Below are 21,756 nucleotides of genomic sequence, written 5' to 3'. Positions count from 1 at the left end.
AGAAAAAACATACATATGCGTTGATAAAAAAAATTGATAACAGACCAACTAAATATAAGTTTAAAGCTATAATTAATTATGACTTAAAAATATTTATTAATATCTACGTTACTTTTAAAATTATCTTTGATTATGACTTTCATATAATTTAGTGTATTTTTTTTAAGATAATAATAATGATGAGTTATTAAATAATACTAAAAATAATAAAAAATATATAAAGTCATCTTACTTTTAATTTATTTCCACCATCTTTCACCCCATCTAAATAACTTTCGTGTTTCTAGTTATGCGTATTATTTTTCTCCTTTTTTTTCACTATCTTACTTTTCATCACTTAATCTAAACAAAGACTAAGACATTACAAGAGACTAAATTAAAAAAAAAAAAGGTGACGTTCAAAACATATTTTATTTTAAAACACCGATAATTTAATAAAAAAAATTAGAATTTTAGTATTTACAATTTTTCCTGATATTATTTATTTACTTCTCAAGTTCTAATTGCCTGTCAATGTCAAAACCAACTCCACTTTCCTATCAATTATTCAAGTTTTATTTGTTTTCTAAAGCCCCCAATTACTTTTTCTTATAAATTCAACAATATTAAACTTGTAACAAAATAAAATATGTTAAAAAGTTAAATTTAACATTTTTAAAAGATGCCATTATCTTTTATGGAGAACAATCAAGTGACTAAAGAAAGCCAATTAATATAACTTTATTTTATTATTTTGAATTAAAAGTATTTTTTTTCTTATATTAAAGCTACATAGTACGTATGAACCATGAAACAGCAATCATGGTCAACCTATAGCTCACATCTCCATGACACTGTTTTGTCTCATTGCTCACTTACCACGACAACAAATTCACAAGCACTTGTCATATTCACAGCACTCGTGATTTTGTCACTATACAATTTCTTAATTATATTCCTTTTTATTTCTTTCTCTTTGTTGTATAAGTCGCGACTCTTTGATTTTTCTCGTCACTTTTTCTTGTTCCTTTTTAGGCTCACGTATCTCTCACCTGGTTATCCCAAGACTAAGGTTCTCCCTTACAACTTAGTACCTCATTTTAATTCAATGTTGTTTGCTTTCTTGTTTAACGTAAGTTTTTGTTTTTCTAATTGGTTATGACACGTTTTAAGTTTGTTTGGCACTCTTATTTCATAGTTACTTTAATTTTCGTGCTAAGGTTTGCAATTCATTGTTTTGGGTACTGTTTGAGGTTTAAGCAGTTTGAAAGTTTTGATCTTTAAGCTACTGGGTTGTTCTTTTGTCACGGGTTTCTTCTGAATCTGATCCTGGCTCATCAGAGTGTAAAATAAAGTGATCCTTTTAGTGGAATTGCTATCAATATCAAATAAAGTAAAATGGTCCCCGTAAAATGGGATCTGTTTTCTCTGAAGTGAACACACAACAAATCATGAAACTAAAGTTTTGATATGAAAATTTCAGAAGATCCTGCTTTCATGCGTGGACTGATCAATCTTTCATTTGATGGCGATTAATTGAAATATCATTCATGAACCCAAAAGACTAAGTTTGAAATATTCGTATTTCATGCTTGCATACCATCTTTGCGTCGAAATGCATTTGATCTCATTTAATCTAATTTGATCACTATACTTCAAACTCACTTTCAGCATATCCTGCGGACTTCGTAAGTCACTCTTGTGAAAATGGAGATGATAACTAATGTTACAGAGTATGAAGCAATTGCAAAGGAAAAATTGCCAAAGATGGTTTATGACTACTATGCATCAGGGGCAGAGGATCAGTGGACTTTGAAAGAGAATCGAAATGCATTCGCAAGGATTCTGTAATCTTCTTATCTCCGGAACCATGAACTCTATGTATCTGTTCTGCCCTTTAGAAACTTGCTTTTCATGAAAATCTAAGTTGAACTTTCTTTTGATTACCGAAGATGCTCATCAAAATTCCCGTGTTATGAGATTGCAACTTTGCTTCCTTTAATTATTTTTCACCTTTTTCTCATTCTGAAGCTCTGTTCTTATTATCTATTTGGTTCACATCAAGCAGATTCCGGCCACGTATTCTTGTTGATGTAAGCAGGATAGACTTGACTGCAACTATATTGGGCTTCAAAGTTTCAATGCCTATCATGATTGCTCCGACAGCCATGCAGAAGATGGCTCACCCTGAAGGTATGTGATCAGACTCATTGGTGTTCTACTTGAAGATATTGCCATTGGTTTTATTTTCGGGTTACAGTTTAAATGAGCTTCATTTTAGAAATTGAGTATGCAAAAACAACTCTTCCTCAAACTGAGTTTCAAGGCAATAAACTTTAGTTTTAACTTTTTCAGTGGACGTTGAAAGCTTCCAAAATTAAAAATAAACTGTCTTTGGTGGTTGTTGTTGTTGCTGTTAATGTAGAACTACATTTCATTCTTTATTGCCGAATGCTCCAATCTTGACATCATTAGACTATTCTGGTAGTAGGTATTTCAAGTATATATACTACGAATTGTAAAATTCATCTGAATTAAACATTAACCATGTTATTGTTTTTCATACTTAAGTCCCCCATTCTTAGTATATCTTAACAAATTGTGTAACCTTTTTGCAGGAGAATTCGCTACTGCAAGAGCAGCATCAGCAGCTGGCACAATCATGGTTTGGATTTCACCATATTTGTCCTGCACTATGGTTTTATTTGCATACAAAACCTATATTTATTTGATTCTAATATGAAATTGTCTGGGTCTACTGACCTGCATTTATTTGTTGTACTTACTTTCCAACAGATTAATTTTCATAATTTTGTCACAGACACTATCGTCTTGGGCCACTTCCAGTGTTGAGGAGGTTGCTTCAACAGGTCCTGGCATTCGTTTTTTTCAGCTCTATGTGGGTTTTTATCCTTATTTCTTCCTTGTCAAGATCTCTTTTCTGTGATTAAAAGTCTCCTCCCTGAATAAAAGAAATGAAACATGTACAAGCAACTCAGTATTAAACTCTGAATCACTTCTATGAATTGTCAATATAAAATTTGGGTTTCGCATTTATCAATGCTTTAATGAGTTTGAAAATTAAGGTTTGATTCCTGCATGCTTCCATGGGAATGTATTTACGTGCATTTTTTTTCCAGTGATTTTTGCCAAAAATATCTTCATAATTTTGACAAATAATTCTTTTCCTTCCACTATAATGTCCTCCACACTCTTTGCTTCAGTTATTCCAGCACTAACATATTATCTCATCTTCTTTACAATTCTCAAAAATCTTCTGTGAACACCTAATATGCTGCTGTTCTGTTCTCTCTCAGGTGTTTAAAGACAGAAATGTAGTTGCTCAGCTTGTGAGGAGAGCTGAAAGAGCTGGTTTCAAGGCAATTGCCCTTACTGTGGACACTCCAATTCTTGGTCGTAGGGAGGCTGACATCAAAAACAGGTTGGCAACCGTTTGGAAATTTCAACGGGAATAGTCTCTCCTTAAAAAATTACATGGTTCATCATGGTTGGGTTGATATACTTCCTACTTTAAGATATATACTATTGGCTTGTTTGATGGGGTATTTTTTAGATTTACATTGCCACCGCACTTGATATTGAAGAATTTTGAAGGATTGGATCTTGGAAAGCTGGACAAGGTGTGATTAAATTTCTATTTTCCATTATTTGAATGAGTTTTGAAATCAGGTGGGTTTTTTCATTGTTGGTTATCTTATTGTTACTTTTTCTATTTGCCCTTTGGGATTACATTGCAGACTAAAGACTCTGGTCTTGCGTCTTATGTTGCTGGACAAATTGATCGGTCACTCAACTGGAAGGTGATATACAGCATTTTCACATACAATTTCCTAATATGTGACACTGAATATTAATTTCATGGTAAATCTTGTTTCAGGATATCAGCTGGCTTCAAACAATCACGTCATTGCCAATTTTAGTAAAGGGTGTACTTACTGCTGAAGATAGTAAGCCTGTCAAACATATACCCTTTGTTGCTTCATCGTCCATTTTATCTTTTTAGGATTGCCTTCTCAATTTTCAATCTAATTCAATATTTTATGCTAATAATGTAGCAAGGCTAGCCTTAAAAGCTGGTGCTGCTGGAATCATTGTTTCCAATCATGGAGCTCGTCAACTAGACTATGTTCCAGCAACTATTTCAGCTTTGGAAGAGGTACTGCATTCTATTCATTTATTGATTTCTTTTATAAATTGATGTGAAGTTTGGTTTAGTAAAATTCTTGTTTAGGCTCTCACATCTTTTAACTATTCCAGACTTCCTAGTAGAAGATATGTATCTTCTAGTATTAGTATGGATAGTCATAGTAAAACGTCTAGTCTCTTAGTGTCTAAGGAGATTAGTACTGTCTAGATAGACATCCTCAATGACGTTTTAGCTGGGTTGTAGGAAGTATTGTTCACATGTCTGCTCCGCTAGTTTAAACATGTTTTGTGGAAGTTAGTTACAATATTTATGTTGTATAAATAGGAACATATGTCGATAGTTATTGTTACAACAATTATGTTGTATAAATAAGAACATGTATCAGCATTTATTGTTAACTGAGAGTCATGGACAAGAATTGAATTTTGTTAAGACGTTAATTGAACCATGTTACTTCTGTGTGTGATTTTTTTTTTATCTTCTTATGTTTACCTTCTACTTGTCTCATTTGTGGATTCTCTGTATTTTCATTTATTGTTTGTGTGGTAGAAGCGTTTACAATGAGTTTGTTTAGAGTTATTCCATGATAAACTGAGCGATGAACATGAATTCAATCATCATGACTTTTGCAAAGTATGGGGTTCAGAAATTCATTGGTTTGAATGATTTTTTATTGTTATGGTTGAATATGTGTGCTCTTTTGGTTCAACAAGGCCTCCATCAATCTCTAGAAGGTAAATCTAGGCTTGGTGTAGTCATAGCGGAGAAGGCCAAGAAAACACTATTTGAGAAGGCTAGCAACGCAACTATTCTTAGCCTTAGTGAGAAGGTGTTGAGGCAAGTCTCGAAAGAGAAGATTGCAACAAAACTATGGACAAAGCTTGAATGCTTCTATTTGACAGTCTCTAGTTAACCGTCTATAGCACGTGTAATCTCACACAAGATGAGTATGGAATGCAAGGGTTATGAAATGCTCTCATTCGCATTCTAAGGTATGTAAAGAAGACTCCCGGGCAAGGATGGTTATATGAAGATAAAGGAAGCATTCAGGTCTCTGGGTATTGTGACGCAGATTGGGCAGGTTCACCTATTGATAGACGGTCTACTACAGGATATTGTGTTTTTCTAGGAGGAAACGTTATTTCATGGAAAAGTAAGAAACAAAATGTGCGGAAGCCGAGTATAGGGCAATGACATCACTAACATGTGAACTTATATGGGTGAAACAATTCCTTCAAGAGGTTAAATTTTGTGACATCCATACTATGAAGATGTATTGCGACAATCAAGTTGCCCTCCACATTGCATCAAATCCAGTGTTTCACGAGAGGACTAAACATATAGAAATTGATTGTCATTTTGTTCGTGAAAAGTTGTTGACTAAAGAAATATGTACTGAGTTTATTGGGTCAAACGATCAACTCGTAGATGTATTGAGGTTACCCTATTTATCATGATTATATTGTGTTAAGAGTTACCCTATTTATCATGATTATATTGTGTCTAGGATTATCCTATTTATCATGATTATATTGTGTTTAGGGTTACCCTATTTATCATGTACTTTTGTATCAATTTATTCTTATAAATAAAAGATTGTGAGAGGGATCAATCAAGCCCTCTAGAATTATTTTACAGTTTAATTCTCAAGTAATACATGTGATATGTGTTTAAAGGTGAGCAAATGTTGAAGTTGATGAAGGGATCTATGGGATGAAGGGTGTGAGAAAGAGGATGAAGGGTGTGAGAAAGAATGACTTGTATGCCTTGGAAGGTGTTATAGTACCTGACTCAACATTTAATGTTGTTAAGAAGTTGACTTTAAGCCTAACTCAACCCCATAAAATCGAGCTTATAAGGTAAAGTTTGCACTTACTTATATACTTTAAATTGGTCTTATTTCTAGTCGATGTGGGACTTCCAACGTACTCTCCTCACACCGAGGCATATACATCTTGAGCGTGAAAGTAGACATTAATGGATGGTCTGATAGTGGCCCGATAGGGGTGCAATAATATGCCTAATAAAAAAAAATCATATTAGGATAGACTCTAACCATGGCTCTGATACCATACTAAGAAGTGGACTATAAGCCTAACAGAAAACCGGCTTGTAAGGTGAGATTTGCACCCACTTATATACTCTAAATTGGCCTTATCTCTAGTCGATGTGAAACTTCCAACAAATGCTAAGACTATTGTTTGATTGGGATATGACAGAGAAAGTTAGATCATGTAAGTGAGAAAGTCTTATTTGATTTGAAGAAGCAAGGCTTGTTTGGTAGTGACAAGATTGCATAACTAAAATTTTGTGAACCATGTGTCTGATGTAAAACTTGAAAAAATTTGGTTTAGTATACGAAAACATAGAACGAAGGAAACTCTTGATTATGTCATGTTGACATGTAGGGATCATCCTCATCTCCATCACACTCTTGTCAATAGATGATTACTCGAGGAAGTTATGGGTTTACCTTTAGAATACCAAGGATAAAGCCTTTGAAAATTTCAAGAGTTCGAAGTGTCCAATAGTTAACCAAACTGGTAAGACAATGGAAAGGTTTAGAATTGATAATGGTCTTGAATTTTGCTCAAAACTTTCTAACACATTATGTAAGGATAATGACATAACAAGGCGTTGGAAGGTAGTTGGTTCACCTCAATAGAATGGCTTAGCTGAGAGATTATAGGATTGTTCTGGAGTAGGTGATCTGCATGCTACTGAGTGTTGGAGTTCCAAAGATGTTTTGGGCTAAACCTACTACTATTGTCGCCAACCTGGTCAGGACATTCAAGGTTATGTGTTTACTTCATATGGTACTACAATTATCTACAATGTCAGTCTACAGAAGGTAGTGGTTTTGTCAGCCATTGAAGCAGAATATATTGCAATGAAGGAAGTAGTGAAGGAAGGCTTATGAATATGGGGTCTAGCCAGAGAGCTGAAGATGCGAGACTAAGTTGTCACTATTTACTATGACAACAACAATGTTATACAATTATCTAAGAATCAAGTCTACCATGGAAGAAAAAAAGATATTTTCATCAAGTTGCCTTTCGTAAGAGAGGAGATTTCCCAACCATCTTCAATGGTTATGATGGTCTCAATAGATCATCATCTGTTAGGGTACAAGGTATATGAGAGAAGAAGGTATAGGAGAGAAGGAGAAGGGCACCGAACGGTGGAAGACGGGGAACGACCAGGCCGAACGGTGGAAGGCGGGGAGCGATCAGGCCGGACGGGGGACAACGGGGAGCGAGTTGGCCGAACGGTGGAAGGCAGGGAGCGATCAGGCCGAAAGGTGGACAACGGGGAGCGATCAGGTCGAAAGGTGGACAACGGGGAGCGAGCAGGCCGAACGGTGAACAACGGGGAGCGACCAGGCCGAAAGGGGGGAAGCAGAGAAAGGTCAAGCTAAAAGGTGGTACGTTGTGGGGGAGTCGAGCCGAACGACGGAAGATGGTGAGAGCTCGAGCTGAGCGGTAGGAAATAGTGAAGAACCTGAGCCAAATGGTTGAAGAATTACCATCCTAACTGTCGCAGCGGTTAGGATGGGCGGGAACTAATTACAGTAAAAGGGAGCCACATTCGAGGAGAAAATCCAGTATAAGTTAATTAGAGTAAATAAATATATATTCCAGGGAAATATTTAATATAAAATATTTATATTTAAGGATATATGTCAGGGAAATATACAGGGGATATTTATATTAAATATCGGGATATTTATATTAAATGCAGATATATTCTAGGAAATATTTACTATGAGATGAGCGAGAAATAATTAGTATAAATAAAGCTAGAGGCTATTGTTAGGGTTATGCTTTTGATTATTGAGTTTGTAGACAGGCGGCTATGCGTCTTGTGAGGGAGGTTATGCTCCCAAGTAAGAAGGAGGTTATGCTCCCAATTATTGTTTACTTTTGTTTATTCCGATATTACCATCAATAAAAGAGATTCATTCGTCCATTATCATTCAGTCATTGTCTTTTCTACCTACTATGATCGTGATTAATTACGTCTCCGACTCAGATAGGTAACATCATCCCTCTTATATGATTGCAAAAAGGTTCTATCAGGCAACAGTTTCTTCCATATCTTGGATTTGATCCAGCTAATTGGTGATTAAGCTTGTGATGTGTTGGTGACAAGTAGTGTTTCTCGCTTAGAAGACTTGTGTTGAACCAATGTGGAGTGTTGTTAAGATTGGTTCAATAAAATTTTTGTTAAGGCTCCTACATTGTCTAACTACTCCAAACCGTCCAAGGGAAGATCTGTTTCTTCTAGTACCAATGTGGATAGTCTTAGTAGAACATCTAATCGATTAGCGTCTATGGAGATTAGTATGGTTTGGATGCGCCATATAAGTGACATTTTAGCTTAGTAGTAGGAAGCACTGTTCACTTGTCTTTTATGCTAGTTTAGGCGTGTTTTACTAAAGTACCTTGTTAATTTAATAACAAAAAACCGAGAGAGTTAAGCAAGAGTTCACTGAGAGAGAAACTGATAGGATATGTAATGTATTTGACAGTTTGTAGACAATTGTTAGATAGTTTGGAAAAAATAAAACATAGTAGTATGAAGTGGTTAGGGGTAGTTAGGAGGAGTTTAAACAGCAGTTAGGGGAAGTTTTAATTAGTAGTTAGGCAGTTTTTGTCTTTTAAGGAGTGGGGCGTTCTAGTTCTGTGGGTGGAGTGTATTTTGTTTCAGAACAGGGTTTGTCCTGTGTAGAAGGGAATTTCTTCCCTTGGAAGCTGTTGGATGTTTTCTTGTATTATGTTTTTCAGAATTAGAGTGTTAAATACATTGTGCAGTAAGATTTGAGTGCTTATTTCTTTACTAAATCTGAAAATCTGGTTTCTTGTTCCTAAGAAACCTAACAGAAACTGAGTTGTAGCCTGTTTATAGTGAACTCTGTCGTGGACGTAAATTGAAGTTGGTCTTGTTTTTCTTACTTTTAACCTTGTACCTGTTTTTTTTTGTGGGATTCTCTGCTTTGTCGTTTGTTTATAGCTATTCCACAACAACTGAAATAGAAAGGTACCACTTCTAGTGCCAGCATTCTCGGTTGTGGAAACTAAAAGTCTTGCTCAATTTTTGTTTAATTTTATTAAATTGTGCATTTTACATTAAAACTTTAAAGATGCTATATTTGAGTCATTGCAAAAGTCTTTCACTGTGTGCTTCCTTGCTTGTCATCATTGCATTTTCATTTTTGTTTCTTTTGTACTTTTGTGCCCTATTGATTAATTCCCTCTTTTACTTTAACATAGTGGAAATATTGGCTGCTTTGACTTGAATAGGTAGTTAAAGCTGCAGAAGGAAGAATTCCAGTTTTTCTGGATGGTGGAGTTCGCCGAGGAACAGATGTTTTTAAAGCACTAGCTCTTGGAGCAGCTGGTGTGTTTGTAAGTACACGAAATTTTGATCATCATCATAGCAAATTAAACTGTTGAATGCTTAACTATACTATATGTATACTTTTTGCGTCACTCAAGCATACAAGGATCATAGTGTTGTTGTTCCTAAGCTCCACAAAGAAGCACAAGATTCTGATCCTCGTAATTTCCTCAGAATATGGATTTTACATATAAATGTCAAAGAAACTTGTGGAATATGCTTTTCTATTTCATTAGAGGCTGATGATCTAAAATAGTGCAGCTTACCCCACATTCCTTCCTGCTATTTAAATCTTTGCCTTTCATCTCAAATTTCAGATTGGTAGACCTGTGTTGTTTTCATTGGCTGCTGATGGAGAGGCTGGTGTGAGAAAAGTACTTCAAATGCTTCGTGATGAGTTTGAACTAACTATGGCACTAACCGGTTGCCGTTCACTCAAGGAGATAAGTCGTGACCATGTTATCACAGAGTGGGATCGCCCAAGAATTTCTCCCAAGTTATGAGGTGGCTGGACTCAACCTTGGTCTTCTATGTTCTAAAGTAGGAATTTTAGAATATCCTTTGATCTCATTTCATGCTTCAATGGAAAACCTGTGTTTCATCCATTAGAAATTTGCTGCTTTATTCACTGTACATAACATGTTTCTACCTGGACTCATTTCATTGCACTTGGTGCTTGTATTTGGAAAACTGCAGAAACATGATCGCCAATAAAATGTACTTTTTTCTTGGCAAAATCTCAACTTTTGTGATATCATGTATCAGAAGAGTTAGACTAGTTTTATCAATATCCTAAAACTGTCACACTTCAAAAGCAAATTTAAATGAATATGCGTTAGCTAATTATCCATATTCTAGTACTTTTTTTTTTATCAGCAAAGTATATATAGCTATTTATATTGGATCACTTGGGAGGCTCCAACCTTAATACATAAGATATTTACATTGTTCCTTGTTATGTGTCTCCATGAACATGATTAAAACTTCTACATTTGATATCACAATATTCCTATCACAATATTGAATTAAATCATTAATGTGCAACATTAGCTTTCAAGGTGTTACTACCACCGCTTCAGACTGTGCATATTAACATATTAAAAACTGGTTCAGTTTCAAAAATGAGTGACAGTTTTAGACAATGTGAATCCCATTAAAGACTCTCTGGTTGTACATTGCAACAACTTATTGTTAGTTGTAGCTAATGTTTATTGTAACATTAGGAGTTGAAGATACTTCCTTTGCTTCTGTTTAGTATTAGTAGTCAACAACTTTGCTTTTCCATGATCCTCTTATTTTTTTTCTTCACAATCAATTTTCATATGCAGAAATAAAATAAACCGTTAGGCTAAATAGTCTGAGTTGGGGGTAGTTTTTTATCACCCTGTCATCTATTAAATGGTTTTATAATATTTCAAGGATTTATATTATAATAATGTAGACATGTGTAATTTATAATTAAGAAAACAAATTTGTGGAAAGAAAATACAATTAATAACGTAAATGATGTTGTTCACTAGGGTTTCCCAATCCTTATTTCCTTCTTCCATTTGTAGTTGATAATGATTGTGGACAAAGGTCAAAGAGGTATTGGATTTCTGAGTATTTACAACATTTGTAGAGACTTTGTCTCCATCATCTCCTTCCCTATTGCCCTCTCCACTGTATGATTAGATAGGATCCCCTTTGGTCATGCCTATGCAAGAAAATCACTATATCCCCTTTGGGTTAAGCTATTTACCAATATTAAGAAATATTAATACTAAGGGTATGGTACTTTAATTAACTAAGACTCTCTACAAGCCTTCAAACTTATACATGGCATAATCATTCCCTCAATCACACTCAAAATGCATTAGTCCCATCCCTATCTTCGGTGAGAAAAAAGGTTAAGACTTTTTATCACTACTAAACTTTAAAATAGTGTAAATTCTCCACTCACATGGCTAAACCAATACTTTAATTTATAACAGTCACTCATACATGGAAAGATTAGGCATACAAAGTCTTCTATGGTCATACTTTGTTAACACAATGAATAATATTTTGTTTCATTAATTTTCCTTCCTCTTCCTAACCTGGTTGAGAACGAATACCAACAAAGGGTGTGGCTTTCAGTTGTTTTACTTTTTCTAATAACACCTCATTGGCCCAACAGACCCAATAATATCTAGTTCATTCTACACATATGATCATTGTGGTTTCTATGATTTAATCTCTTGTTTCAACCTCTCCAATGAACTTAATTGGAATTTCACTAAGTTAACACTTATAAAAATATGCACTAAGGTTAAAAACATAGAAAACATGATTAGGGATTCACTACTAAAAAGAAAGTCTTTTGAAATTGTTTAATATTCTTAAAACAAAGTATTTCAAAACCTGATGACATTTTAAATTTTTTTTACAAATTCTAAAATAATTAAAGCCCATACTCGTATATGATTTAGTTTTTTAAAGAATTGATGCTTATAATTTTCCAACTAATTTCAAAATTTTTATTACTGACATTTTTGTAAATATTTGCACAATTAAATTATTAGGTTCTTTAAAGAATCGAAACCTATTCATCAGTTAGGATTAAAATTACATTTGTACCAAAGTTTTTTCGTTTGCACCGTATCAATTCTCCACTGAAAGAGGCACTTTACTCCCTTTTTCGTTGTCAAACATGAACCACGTTGTTACTTTCGTCATCACTCCTCCACTTTTTTTCCTTCCCTTCCTCGTAGCCAACGTGAAGGATGTCGTCACGTTGTCACTACGAACATTTTTTTTCTTTCTATTTCGAAAGTGATTAGAGGTTCATTATTTCGTCTTGCATTTTCTTTTTTGTTTCATAATTTGTTTTTTCTAATGCAAATATTTTTTTAATCTCTTTTGTTCAATGTGGAAGTGAGAAAGGTAGTGGTGGCTCTGTTCGTTGATAGGGAGCATGGTGGTTCTACGGTGAAAATTACGTGAGGATGGAAAGAAATTGAATTTTTTTAACAAAAAATATAGGAATAGGCTTTGGTTCTTATTAAAAAAAACTAAATCATAAAGTAAAGAATATGCTTCGATTATGAACCGAATGCTAAAGTTAAATATTTTTTACTTCGTCTGAATATACTTTGATTAAAGAACCGAAACATAATCTCTAAAATAACCAGTGCAAAAGTCCTTATATATGCATTAGTGGTTGCAATATATACAATAGAGTTGTCAAAACATGGGTTTGGTTCTTAGTGCGCCGAGTATATTTTTGACTTATACTTTAACCCAATTCGACTCGAACCCTTGGTAGACTAGATTGACTCACAAATTTAAACCGATTTTGATAACTCTTTCATTCATTTAATTTTTAAATAAATCTTGAATTTATTAAATACTTAATTTGTTAAATCTCTCACTCGTTCTAAGCACATACGAGTGAAATTGTATTTACACTTCATATGTTCCAAGTGTATACATGTGGAATATTATTCTTTTATGTCTTGATTAAAAAAACAAGAGATTATTTATAAACAAGTATGAGCTAATCAAACAAGCGTTAATTAATTTATTAAGTTTCTCATTTCTCCCAATACCTCACGTGTTCTAAGGGTATACAAGGAACGTCTTACTCTTTTACCTCTTCAATTAAGCAAATAAGAGATTTACCAAAATTAGGACAACTAACAATAATTCTAATTAAATAATAAGATTGAATTACCAACAAACATTCTAAAACAATCCTAAGAGAAAAAAAAATCATAACTCGAACAAAATAAATAAACTAAACTTTGTTTTGAAGAAATTAAAGAGTAGATAAAATAAACTATATTTTGAAGAAATTAAAGAATAACACTTTAATTGTACATAACCTCATAACTAACTAGGAAATTACATGAGAATCAAATTAGAAGGTTTTACCTTGCATGTGAAAGACAACACGAGGCATAATATAAAATAATAGTGGTTGCTAAAGATAAATGTTGTGATGGTGGTCATTGCTTGTTTTTTATGGCAATCTTGGATGGACTAAGCTTCTCAAATCCACAATCTAAGAAGCTTCACATTGGTGATTCAAGGTCATTCAGTTGCAAAACTTCAAAACTTTCAATAAATGATCCACTTTTACATATTTTCTTGCAGAGATTCAAGACATGAAAAAAGATTCTATTTGTAGAATATTTAGTACTATAAACAATGTATTTTGGTGGTGCAAATCATCACAAATCTTGCATATAAAAGACAATTGTTAGTAACAATTTTTGTTTATCACAAAAACTTAGTTTAATGATGATTTATTAGATCGTTTGGTAAGATTCAACAAAATAGACTCTTTAATTGTACTCGTTTATCCAAATCACCAAACAAGGTCATCTACCTATAACATCTAGCATCTATTGATGCCTTAAGAATTGATTTTTGTGAATGGCTAAACCTCACCTAGTCCTATTTGAAAAAATTCCAATTAAAACAATGGATTTAAACTGAATTTTACAATTCAAGAAAGCAAAAAGATGATTTGAATGTGAATAAAAATACATTCATCAACGTTTTTATGACTTTCTTCATTTTTAAATTAGTAATCTAGAAATTCCAGGAGATTTATATTTTAATTTTTCACTTCTGCCTTAATAATTATTATTACGTCTTTTGTACCGTCCGGTCCTCCCGACCCATAAATCGAGCTTCACTTCCAGAGACCGACTGAACGCTGAACGGCTCTCCAAAGCGACTATTCCAAGGTCGACCGAGCGGTTCCATAAGGCCGACTCTTCCAAGGTTGACCGGGTGGCTCCCTCAGGACCGGTCCCCCACGACAGACTCCTTTAAGGTCGTCCCAGAACCGACCATTCATAAACCGAACGGTCTTCGCAAGGCCGCCCATCCAGGCAACAACCTTGGCCGACCACCCTACTGACCATCATTAGGTCGACGGTACGGTTAAGCACTAATGACTCATTAAAGCCCCTAATGGAGATTAAGATATAATTGGGCCAACATCAGGCCCACAACAAGTAAAAGCCCATAACAACCAGTATAAATAAAGGTCCCAGGTATGATTTCTGGACAGATTGCTTACGATGCAATATATCCATGCATTATAGACCACTCGGTCATGTTACTGACTTAAGCGTCGGAGTGCCTTTGACAGGTACCCGACCGCCCGACTTGGAGAACGAGGAGAGAACGAATACTACAACCAGGACTTGAAGACGAGAGAGCCCGTTCGGCCCTTCCCAACGCGTCCAGCCCTCAGCAAAGAGGTAATCATCCGGTTTTCGCCAGCTTCTAGTGCCCCCTAGAGACAGAGCTACTCGGTCTGCTTCAGTTCATAGGATTCAGCAACGTCCGCCCAGTCTTCGGCAAACTCTTGTGTGTTTTAACAAGGCCAGACCAGATCCGACCGAAACATTTGGCACCCACCGTGGGGCCGAGTGGGTATTCCCCATTGTAACCACAGGGAACCAATGAGGGGCACCTCAAAAGAATGTCAACTTCCACCATTCAACCCTATGCACTCAGCTTCATCAACCCAACAACTCAGTCTCCACCGTTCAGCCGCGTATCCTCAGTCGTTCGGTCAAGACCATTCGGCTTCGCAGCCTCGTTTCCCCAACCATTTGACTACCCCGCCCAGCTCGTCCGGTCGTTAGGCCTCTCAACTTTTATGGGTTTCCATTCGGATTCATCCGCTCAGCCATTGGGCCTGGAGTTCTGGCCATTCGGCCTCACCTTCCAGCATTCGACATCGATCGTTCAGCCAGTTGGCCTCAACCACTGAGCATCCCGCCTCAGTTCTCGGTCAATCGGCCCCGAAATCTCGGTCGTTCGGCCTCAGCTCCGGCTATTCAACATCATGCCCCTTGATGGTACTTCGCCAAATCCTACATCCGTTTGGTATTAACCATCAACCGTTCGACTGTGCATGCTCGACCAGTACATTGGTCTTAGGTACTTCACCAAATGTGGCATCAACTGTTCGGCATCCACCCTTCGGGCATCGGACGTTCGATCTCAACAGGGCCTCCTAAGGCCTAAGCCGTTCGGCCTCGGCGTGGACACCTTAAGGCCTCAGCCGTTCGGCCAAGACGATTCGGCTTCGCGGCCTCGCTTCTTTAACCATTCGGTGTCCAGAGGCCCCACGCATTCGGCCTATAAGGGCCTTACTCGTCCGGCCTCCTCGGCTCCCGATGGCCTCAAACGTTCGGCCTCGGCTCAATCTTAGCTTCTTAGCCTGACGAGTTCTATCGTTTGGCCCTCCGCTATTCGGGCTTCGACCGTTCGGCCTCAAGCTATCGGTCAAATAGGTGCTCAACTATTCGGTCGTTCGGTCTTCAAGGTAAGTCTTAGACCTCAACCATTGGGCCATAAGGCCTGAGCTACTTAGCCAAATATGGCATCCAGCGTTCGACCCTTCATCGTCGAGCTTTCGGCCCTTCGACCTCGACCTCTCGACCGGTCAGCCTCAACCTATCGACAGATCGGCCTTACGATGGCCTCAGGCTTCGCAGATATTCAGCCAACAATTCGGCCTCCAAAGGCTTCAACTTGTCGGCCAATTCTAGCCTCAGGGACTCGGCCTCTAGAGGCATCTGCCGTTCGACCATACTAATCAGGTACGTCCTTAAACTTGGCCACCAGGTACATAGGGAAAATTGGCATCAACGTCAGATTGTTTGGCCGTACGGTCTCGAGTACAATCGTCAACCCGAAAAAACTCTCAACAGCTCGGCCTCGTACCGCAATCGTTCGATCTACACCGTTTGTCTACTTCGCCTGGTCGTGAGGTCTCAGCTATTAGGGTTGGCCTCTCGTATTCATCCGTTCGGCCGTGCCCTTTGATGGTCTCGGCCATTTGGTATTAGCTTTCGACCGTTCGACCTTTAGGTGCCTCCACGGCCAAAGATCGGCCTCCACAAGCCCGCACTTCTCTACCACCCGCGGCATCCTCCGCTCGGTTGTTTGCAAGTCGGCCTCAAGCTCTTAGCCAAAATTTGGATTTACTATCTAGCCATTCGACCTTCAAGGTAAGTTTTCTACCTCAACCATTTGGCCATTAGCCAAGTTTGGCATCCATCACTCGGCCTCCACAGGCCTAACGCATTCGGCCTCCAAGGGCCTCACCCGTCCGGCCTTCTTGGCTTCCGAAGGTCTAAAATGTTCGGGCTCGGCTCGCCCTCAGCTGCTCGGCCTAACGAGATCTACCGTTTGGCCCTCGACCGTCTCGGCACCCAGCATTCAGCCCTTAGGCATCAAGTTCTTGGCCAGTCGGCCTCGACTTCTAGGCCATCTCGGCCTCTACTGTTCGGACTTCATAGGTTTCCAGTTCTCGGCTACCTATAGCTTCCTCCGTTCGGCCTTACGATGGACTCAGGTAGTTAGCCTACCAGTCAGCCTCAACCATACTAAGAGGAGTCTCCGCCAGGATGTACCAAAGCCCAAGCTGATGAACGGAGAGTTCTTTCCGAAGAACCACTGTCAGCTTGGCCCGGGCAATGAACGGGGAGTTCTTTCCGAAGAACCACTGCCGTCCGGCGTGACCTCAAGCCAAAGCTGATGAACGGAGAGTTCTTTCTAAAGAACCACTATCAGCTTCGCCCGAGCGGTGAACGGGGAGTTCTTTCCGAAGAACCACTACCGTCTGACGTGACCACAAGCCCAAGCTGATGAACGGAGAATTCTTTCCGAAGAACCACTGTCATCTTGGCCCGGGCGGTGAACGGGAAGTTCTTTCCGAAGAACCATTGCCGTCCGGCGTGACCACAAGCCCAAGCTGATGAACGAAGAGTTCTTTCTAAAGAACCACTGTCAGCTTGGCTCGGGCGGTGAACGGGGAGTTCTTTCCGAAGAACTACTGCCGTTCGGCGTGACCACAAGCCAAAGCTGATGAACGGAGAGTTCTTTCCGAAGAACCACTGTCAGCTTGGCCCAGGCGGTGAACGGGGAGTTCTTTCCGAAGAACCACTGCCGTCCGACGTGACCACAAGCCCAAGCTTATGAACAGAGAGTTCTTTCCGAAGAACCCTTGTCAGCTTAGCCGGGCAGTGAACGACGAGTTCTTTACCGAACCACTGTTGTCCGACTCTAGACAAAGCTCAAGTTGATGAACGAAGTTTCACTCCTGTCAGCTTGGCCGGGCAGTGAACGACAAGTTCTTTACCGAACCACTGTAGCCCGACTCCAGACAAAGCCCAAGTTGATGAACGGAGTTGCACTCTTGTCAGCTTGGCCGGGCAGTGAACGACGAGTTCTTTACCGAACCACTGCTGCCCGACTCCAGACAAAGCCCAAGTTGATGAACGGAGTCTCACTCTTGTCAGCTTGGCCGGGCAGTAAACGACGAATTCTTTACTAAACCACGACTGCCCGACGCCAGACAGCCTCACTGTGGCCTTCAAAGGCCTAAACCTCTCGGCCTCTCAGGGCCTCAAACCGTTCGGCCTCCGCGGCCTCAGCGTGGCCTCCAAGTCATCGAACCGTTCGGCCTTCAGAGGCCTCAACCTTTCGGGCTCAACCTGGACTCCAATGGCCTTAACCGTTCGGCCTCAGCATGTCCTCCAAAGGCCTCGTCATCTCGGCCTCCTAAGGCCTCCACCTCTCAGCCCTATAAAAAGCCTCACCCGTTCCGCCTTCAAAGGCCCTGGCTTCCGGCCTTACCTTAGGCCTCGACTTCAAGGTCGTCCATGACCTCACTCGTCCGGCCTTACCATGGGCCTCGTTTTTAGGTCGTCCTTGGCCTCATTGAAACTTAGCCAAATTTGGCATCACAAATCCGGTCGTCCAGCCTCGAACGGTAAGCCATTCCAGACCTACACCATTTAGCCTCAAACTCTTAGCAAGATTTGGCAATCTATTCAATGTCGGTCATCCATTGGCCTCAGGTCCTCGGCCTTTCGTTTCCTCATGCTTTTCGACCTCTAAAAATGGGTCAACCGATCGGCCATATTTCGGCCTTCAGACCTCAGTACTCGGCCTCCTAACAGAGGCGACTTAGAAGCGATGTCCAACTAGAGAACCCGTCTTTCCAGGAAGGCCATGGACAAAACCCCTTCGCATAATAAAATTATGCTCGGGCTTGGGGGGCTTATGTACCGTCCGGTCCTCCCGACCCATAAATCGAGCGTCACTCCCAAAGACCGACTGAACGGCTCCCCAAAGCGACTCTCCCAAGGTCGACTGAGCGGTTCCATAAGGCCGACTCTTCCAAGGTTGACCGGGTGGCTCCCCCAGGACCGGTCCCCCACGACAGACTCCTTTAAGGTCGTCCCAGAACTGACCATTCATAAACCGAACGGTCTTCGCAAGGCCGCCCATCCAAGCAACAACCTTGGCCGACCACCCTACTGACCATCATTAGGTCGACGGTACGGTTAAGCACTAATGACTCATTAAAGCCCCTAATGGAGATTAAGATATGATTGGGGCAACATCAGGCCCACAACAGGTAAAAGCCCATAACAACCAGTATAAATAAAGGTCCCAAGTATGATTTCTGGACAGATTTCTTACGATGCAATATATACATGCATTACAGACCACTCGGTCATGTTACTGACTTAAGCGTCGGAGTGCCTTTGACAGGTACCCGACCGCCCGGCTTGGAGAACGAGGAGAGAACGAATACTACAACCAGGACTTGAAGACGAGAGAGCCCGTTCAACCCTTCCCAGCGCGTCCAACCCTCAGCAAAGAGGTAACCGTCCGGTTTTCGCCAACTTCTAGTGCCCACTAGAGACAGAGCCGCTCGGTCTGCTTCAATTCGTGGGATTCAGCAATGTCTGCCTGGTCTGCGGCAAACTCTTGTGTGTTTTAACAGGGTCAAACCAGATCCGACCGAAACATCTTTCATATTTAAATTAATATTTTTATTATTTTTTGTGTTAGTCTTTTAAAAAGTCTTAAATTTACAATAAAAATATAGAATTAAAAATTTCAAGACAAAGAAAACAATTACAATACTTTTAATAATTCAGAAAAGTTTCTATATATATATAACATTCCAAAAAATGGTGTGTTACATCACTTGATTTAATACTAAAGAGTTTATAATGGTGAGTAGATTACTTGTTTGCTTTTATTTTTGTGAAACCCTCATATGTTTTACGTCTTTGAAAACAATCACTTTTCGAATATTCTTCTTCTGATAGTAAACACAATAAGGAATTTTTTTCTTAGAAATATAGGATAAATTCAAGAGGGGTGAATTCAACTATCACCAATTTTTGAAATAGGATGTCGAATCTTTAATGACATAATTGATTAAAAACAATCTAAGTAACTTCTTCTCAAAGTAAAAAATGTGAAGGATATAAGATATATGACAAGTGTAATATACAATATAATAAGTAAAGTAAATGGAGAGTCATCGACATGCTAGAAAATATACATTAACTGTAATGCATTGGACTTATCAAAGGAACTTACAAATCTTATAAATGATATGCATAACACAAGCTATAATCACAAAAGGTTTCATAGATAAAATGAAATCAGAGTCATAAGTACATATTATACGTTTTGGTCAGTCAAAATGATTTTATAGAAACAACAGATGTTATAAACGTTCATATGAAATATAGGAAATAAAATAAAAAAAATGTACTATGGAAAATTTAGTTCTCTTTGTTGAATTGTTTCCTTTTTCAAGAAAGATAGAGCATCAAGAAAATCCAAGCTCTCGTTTGTCAAAACCTTTAAGTCAACCATACAAAGCACAACTCAAGAGATTGATCATATCTTAAAAGAAGAATCAAAACAAGAAAATATTGAAGCAATGTTTGTATTGAAGATCCTTTATAAAGAAAAGTAAGTGAAGATGAAATTTCAACCCATGACTTTATTTAATCTCCTTTCATAATCAATTGTTTCAACACTTGTTATATTTAAAGAGTGGTGGGTAAACTAGTATAAATTTATTATGTTTTTTAAATCTCATTATATGATATATGTTAGAAATTTACTAGTGCATAGGAAAAAAGATTCTCGTGATATTTAACCTCTTGTATCTAACACTCTGGATTAAAAGAATTTCTCTACTAATCAAAGCATTTCATAATTGTATTAAGAAAAATAACTACATAAGTAAGATCTATGTATTATAGTATTCATCATTAATTTACATAAGAAAGTTTTACAAAAACATACACTTAACTTAAAGAGGAGGAATTATACAAAATACAAAAGAAACAACACCACTCTTGAACTGTCTCATTGTTGATGAACCTCATATGCATTATCCCCTACTCGTATGCAAATACACAATCATAATGGATAGCAACAAACCATAAATCAGGTAAGCTAGTATATTTAAAAAAGGTTAGAACTGATAAATAATTCAAAATATTAATAAAAATAAAATCTCAAACAATTTATTAATACATACAACTAACTAAACCAACTATAAACGTCTACTTTCGGAAGATTTGTGTATTAAATTGGACTACGAGATTTTGTACCTGTTAGGTTTTTATTTTTAATGCCCAAGCTTTACCCAACCCCACAATAGGACTTATGTTCATCCCATATGACAAGATTAACTCATTATGACACACCAAAACGGTTCTCTTTCAAACTAATTTCCACCATATGAACCTTCATCGACTCTCACTACCTAAATATCTTCCTCTAGGTGAATTAGGATACTTAGTAGAGTTTGGATAATCTCTTAATCGAATCCCTATTCAATACACCCCAAGTTCAATTGAGTGAAATACTTGTTGAAAAGTCAAAAAGAGCGGCTGAAATCTTGCAAGAAATGGAGCAAAGTATGGAGGCAATTGCGGAAAGTAAGTGGTGGAGCAAAGCATGGAGAAAATTGCAGAAAGTAAGTGGCTGCAATTTTTTATTAAAAAACCTTTAGAATAGTGCCCATCCTTAGAGTATAAAAGGGGCATTTTGCAGCATGCATTAATCACACAACACTTCGAAGCATTCTCAGCAATCAATCTGAGTTTGCAAATTAATACCAACGAGAGGTAGAAAAACTAAGAGAGAATTAGTTTAGCTTTTGGGTGTAATTGGGTTGTGGATTGTAAGTGACTGTGAGAGAATTTTGTAAACATCAGTGTATTTTTATTATCTCCTATCAAAAGATCTGCAGTGGTCCGGAGACGTAGGCATTATTGGCCGAACTCCGTTATCAATTTTGGTGTGTCCAATTATTCTACTTTTATTTCACTTTCATAGATCCGACTTTATGGGAAAGCTCTGCGTATTTTTCCCAACAACTAGTATTA

At 38.0% G+C, this 21,756-nt stretch overlaps 1 protein-coding gene across 2 annotated transcripts; it reads left to right on the top strand.

Annotated features, from left to right (window-relative positions):
• Positions 1-891: 891 nt before the first annotated feature.
• LOC108334204 (glycolate oxidase 1) lies at positions 892-10,397 on the top strand. Of its 2 annotated transcripts, none has more exons than XM_017569913.2 (12): positions 892-1,051; positions 1,651-1,826; positions 2,048-2,172; positions 2,598-2,644; positions 2,801-2,878; positions 3,297-3,421; positions 3,554-3,620; positions 3,738-3,800; positions 3,878-3,947; positions 4,056-4,156; positions 9,451-9,555; positions 9,865-10,397. In XM_017569913.2, exons 2-12 carry the CDS (start codon positions 1,687-1,689, stop codon positions 10,048-10,050), a joined length of 1,107 nt encoding a protein of 368 aa, XP_017425402.1. In that variant the 5' UTR covers positions 892-1,051; positions 1,651-1,686; the 3' UTR covers positions 10,051-10,397. The 2 variants fall into 2 exon arrangements, with proteins under 2 accessions (XP_017425402.1, XP_052727366.1); XM_052871406.1 differs by lacking the exon at positions 892-1,051 and adding an exon at positions 1,066-1,111.
• The last annotated feature ends 11,359 nt before the right edge of the window (positions 10,398-21,756 follow it).

The sequence above is a fragment of the Vigna angularis genome, chromosome 1 (assembly GCF_016808095.1).
Source record: "Vigna angularis cultivar LongXiaoDou No.4 chromosome 1, ASM1680809v1, whole genome shotgun sequence".
NCBI classification, from domain to species: domain Eukaryota; kingdom Viridiplantae; phylum Streptophyta; class Magnoliopsida; order Fabales; family Fabaceae; genus Vigna; species Vigna angularis.
This window is presented reverse-complemented; position numbering and strand designations above follow the sequence as displayed.

What these genes read in the sequence shown, in the direction of transcription:
- LOC108334204 (XM_017569913.2), top strand. Translation starts at nt 1,687, where the DNA reads ATGGAGATGATAACTAATGTTACAGAGTATGAAGCAATTGCAAAGGAA. An exon ending in GAAGATGGCTCACCCTGAAG is followed by an intron (nt 2,173 to 2,597) that starts GTATGTGATCAG and finishes ACCTTTTTGCAG; the next exon opens with GAGAATTCGCTACTGCAAGA. An exon ending in TTGGAGCAGCTGGTGTGTTT is followed by an intron (nt 9,556 to 9,864) that starts GTAAGTACACGA and finishes CTCAAATTTCAG; the next exon opens with ATTGGTAGACCTGTGTTGTT.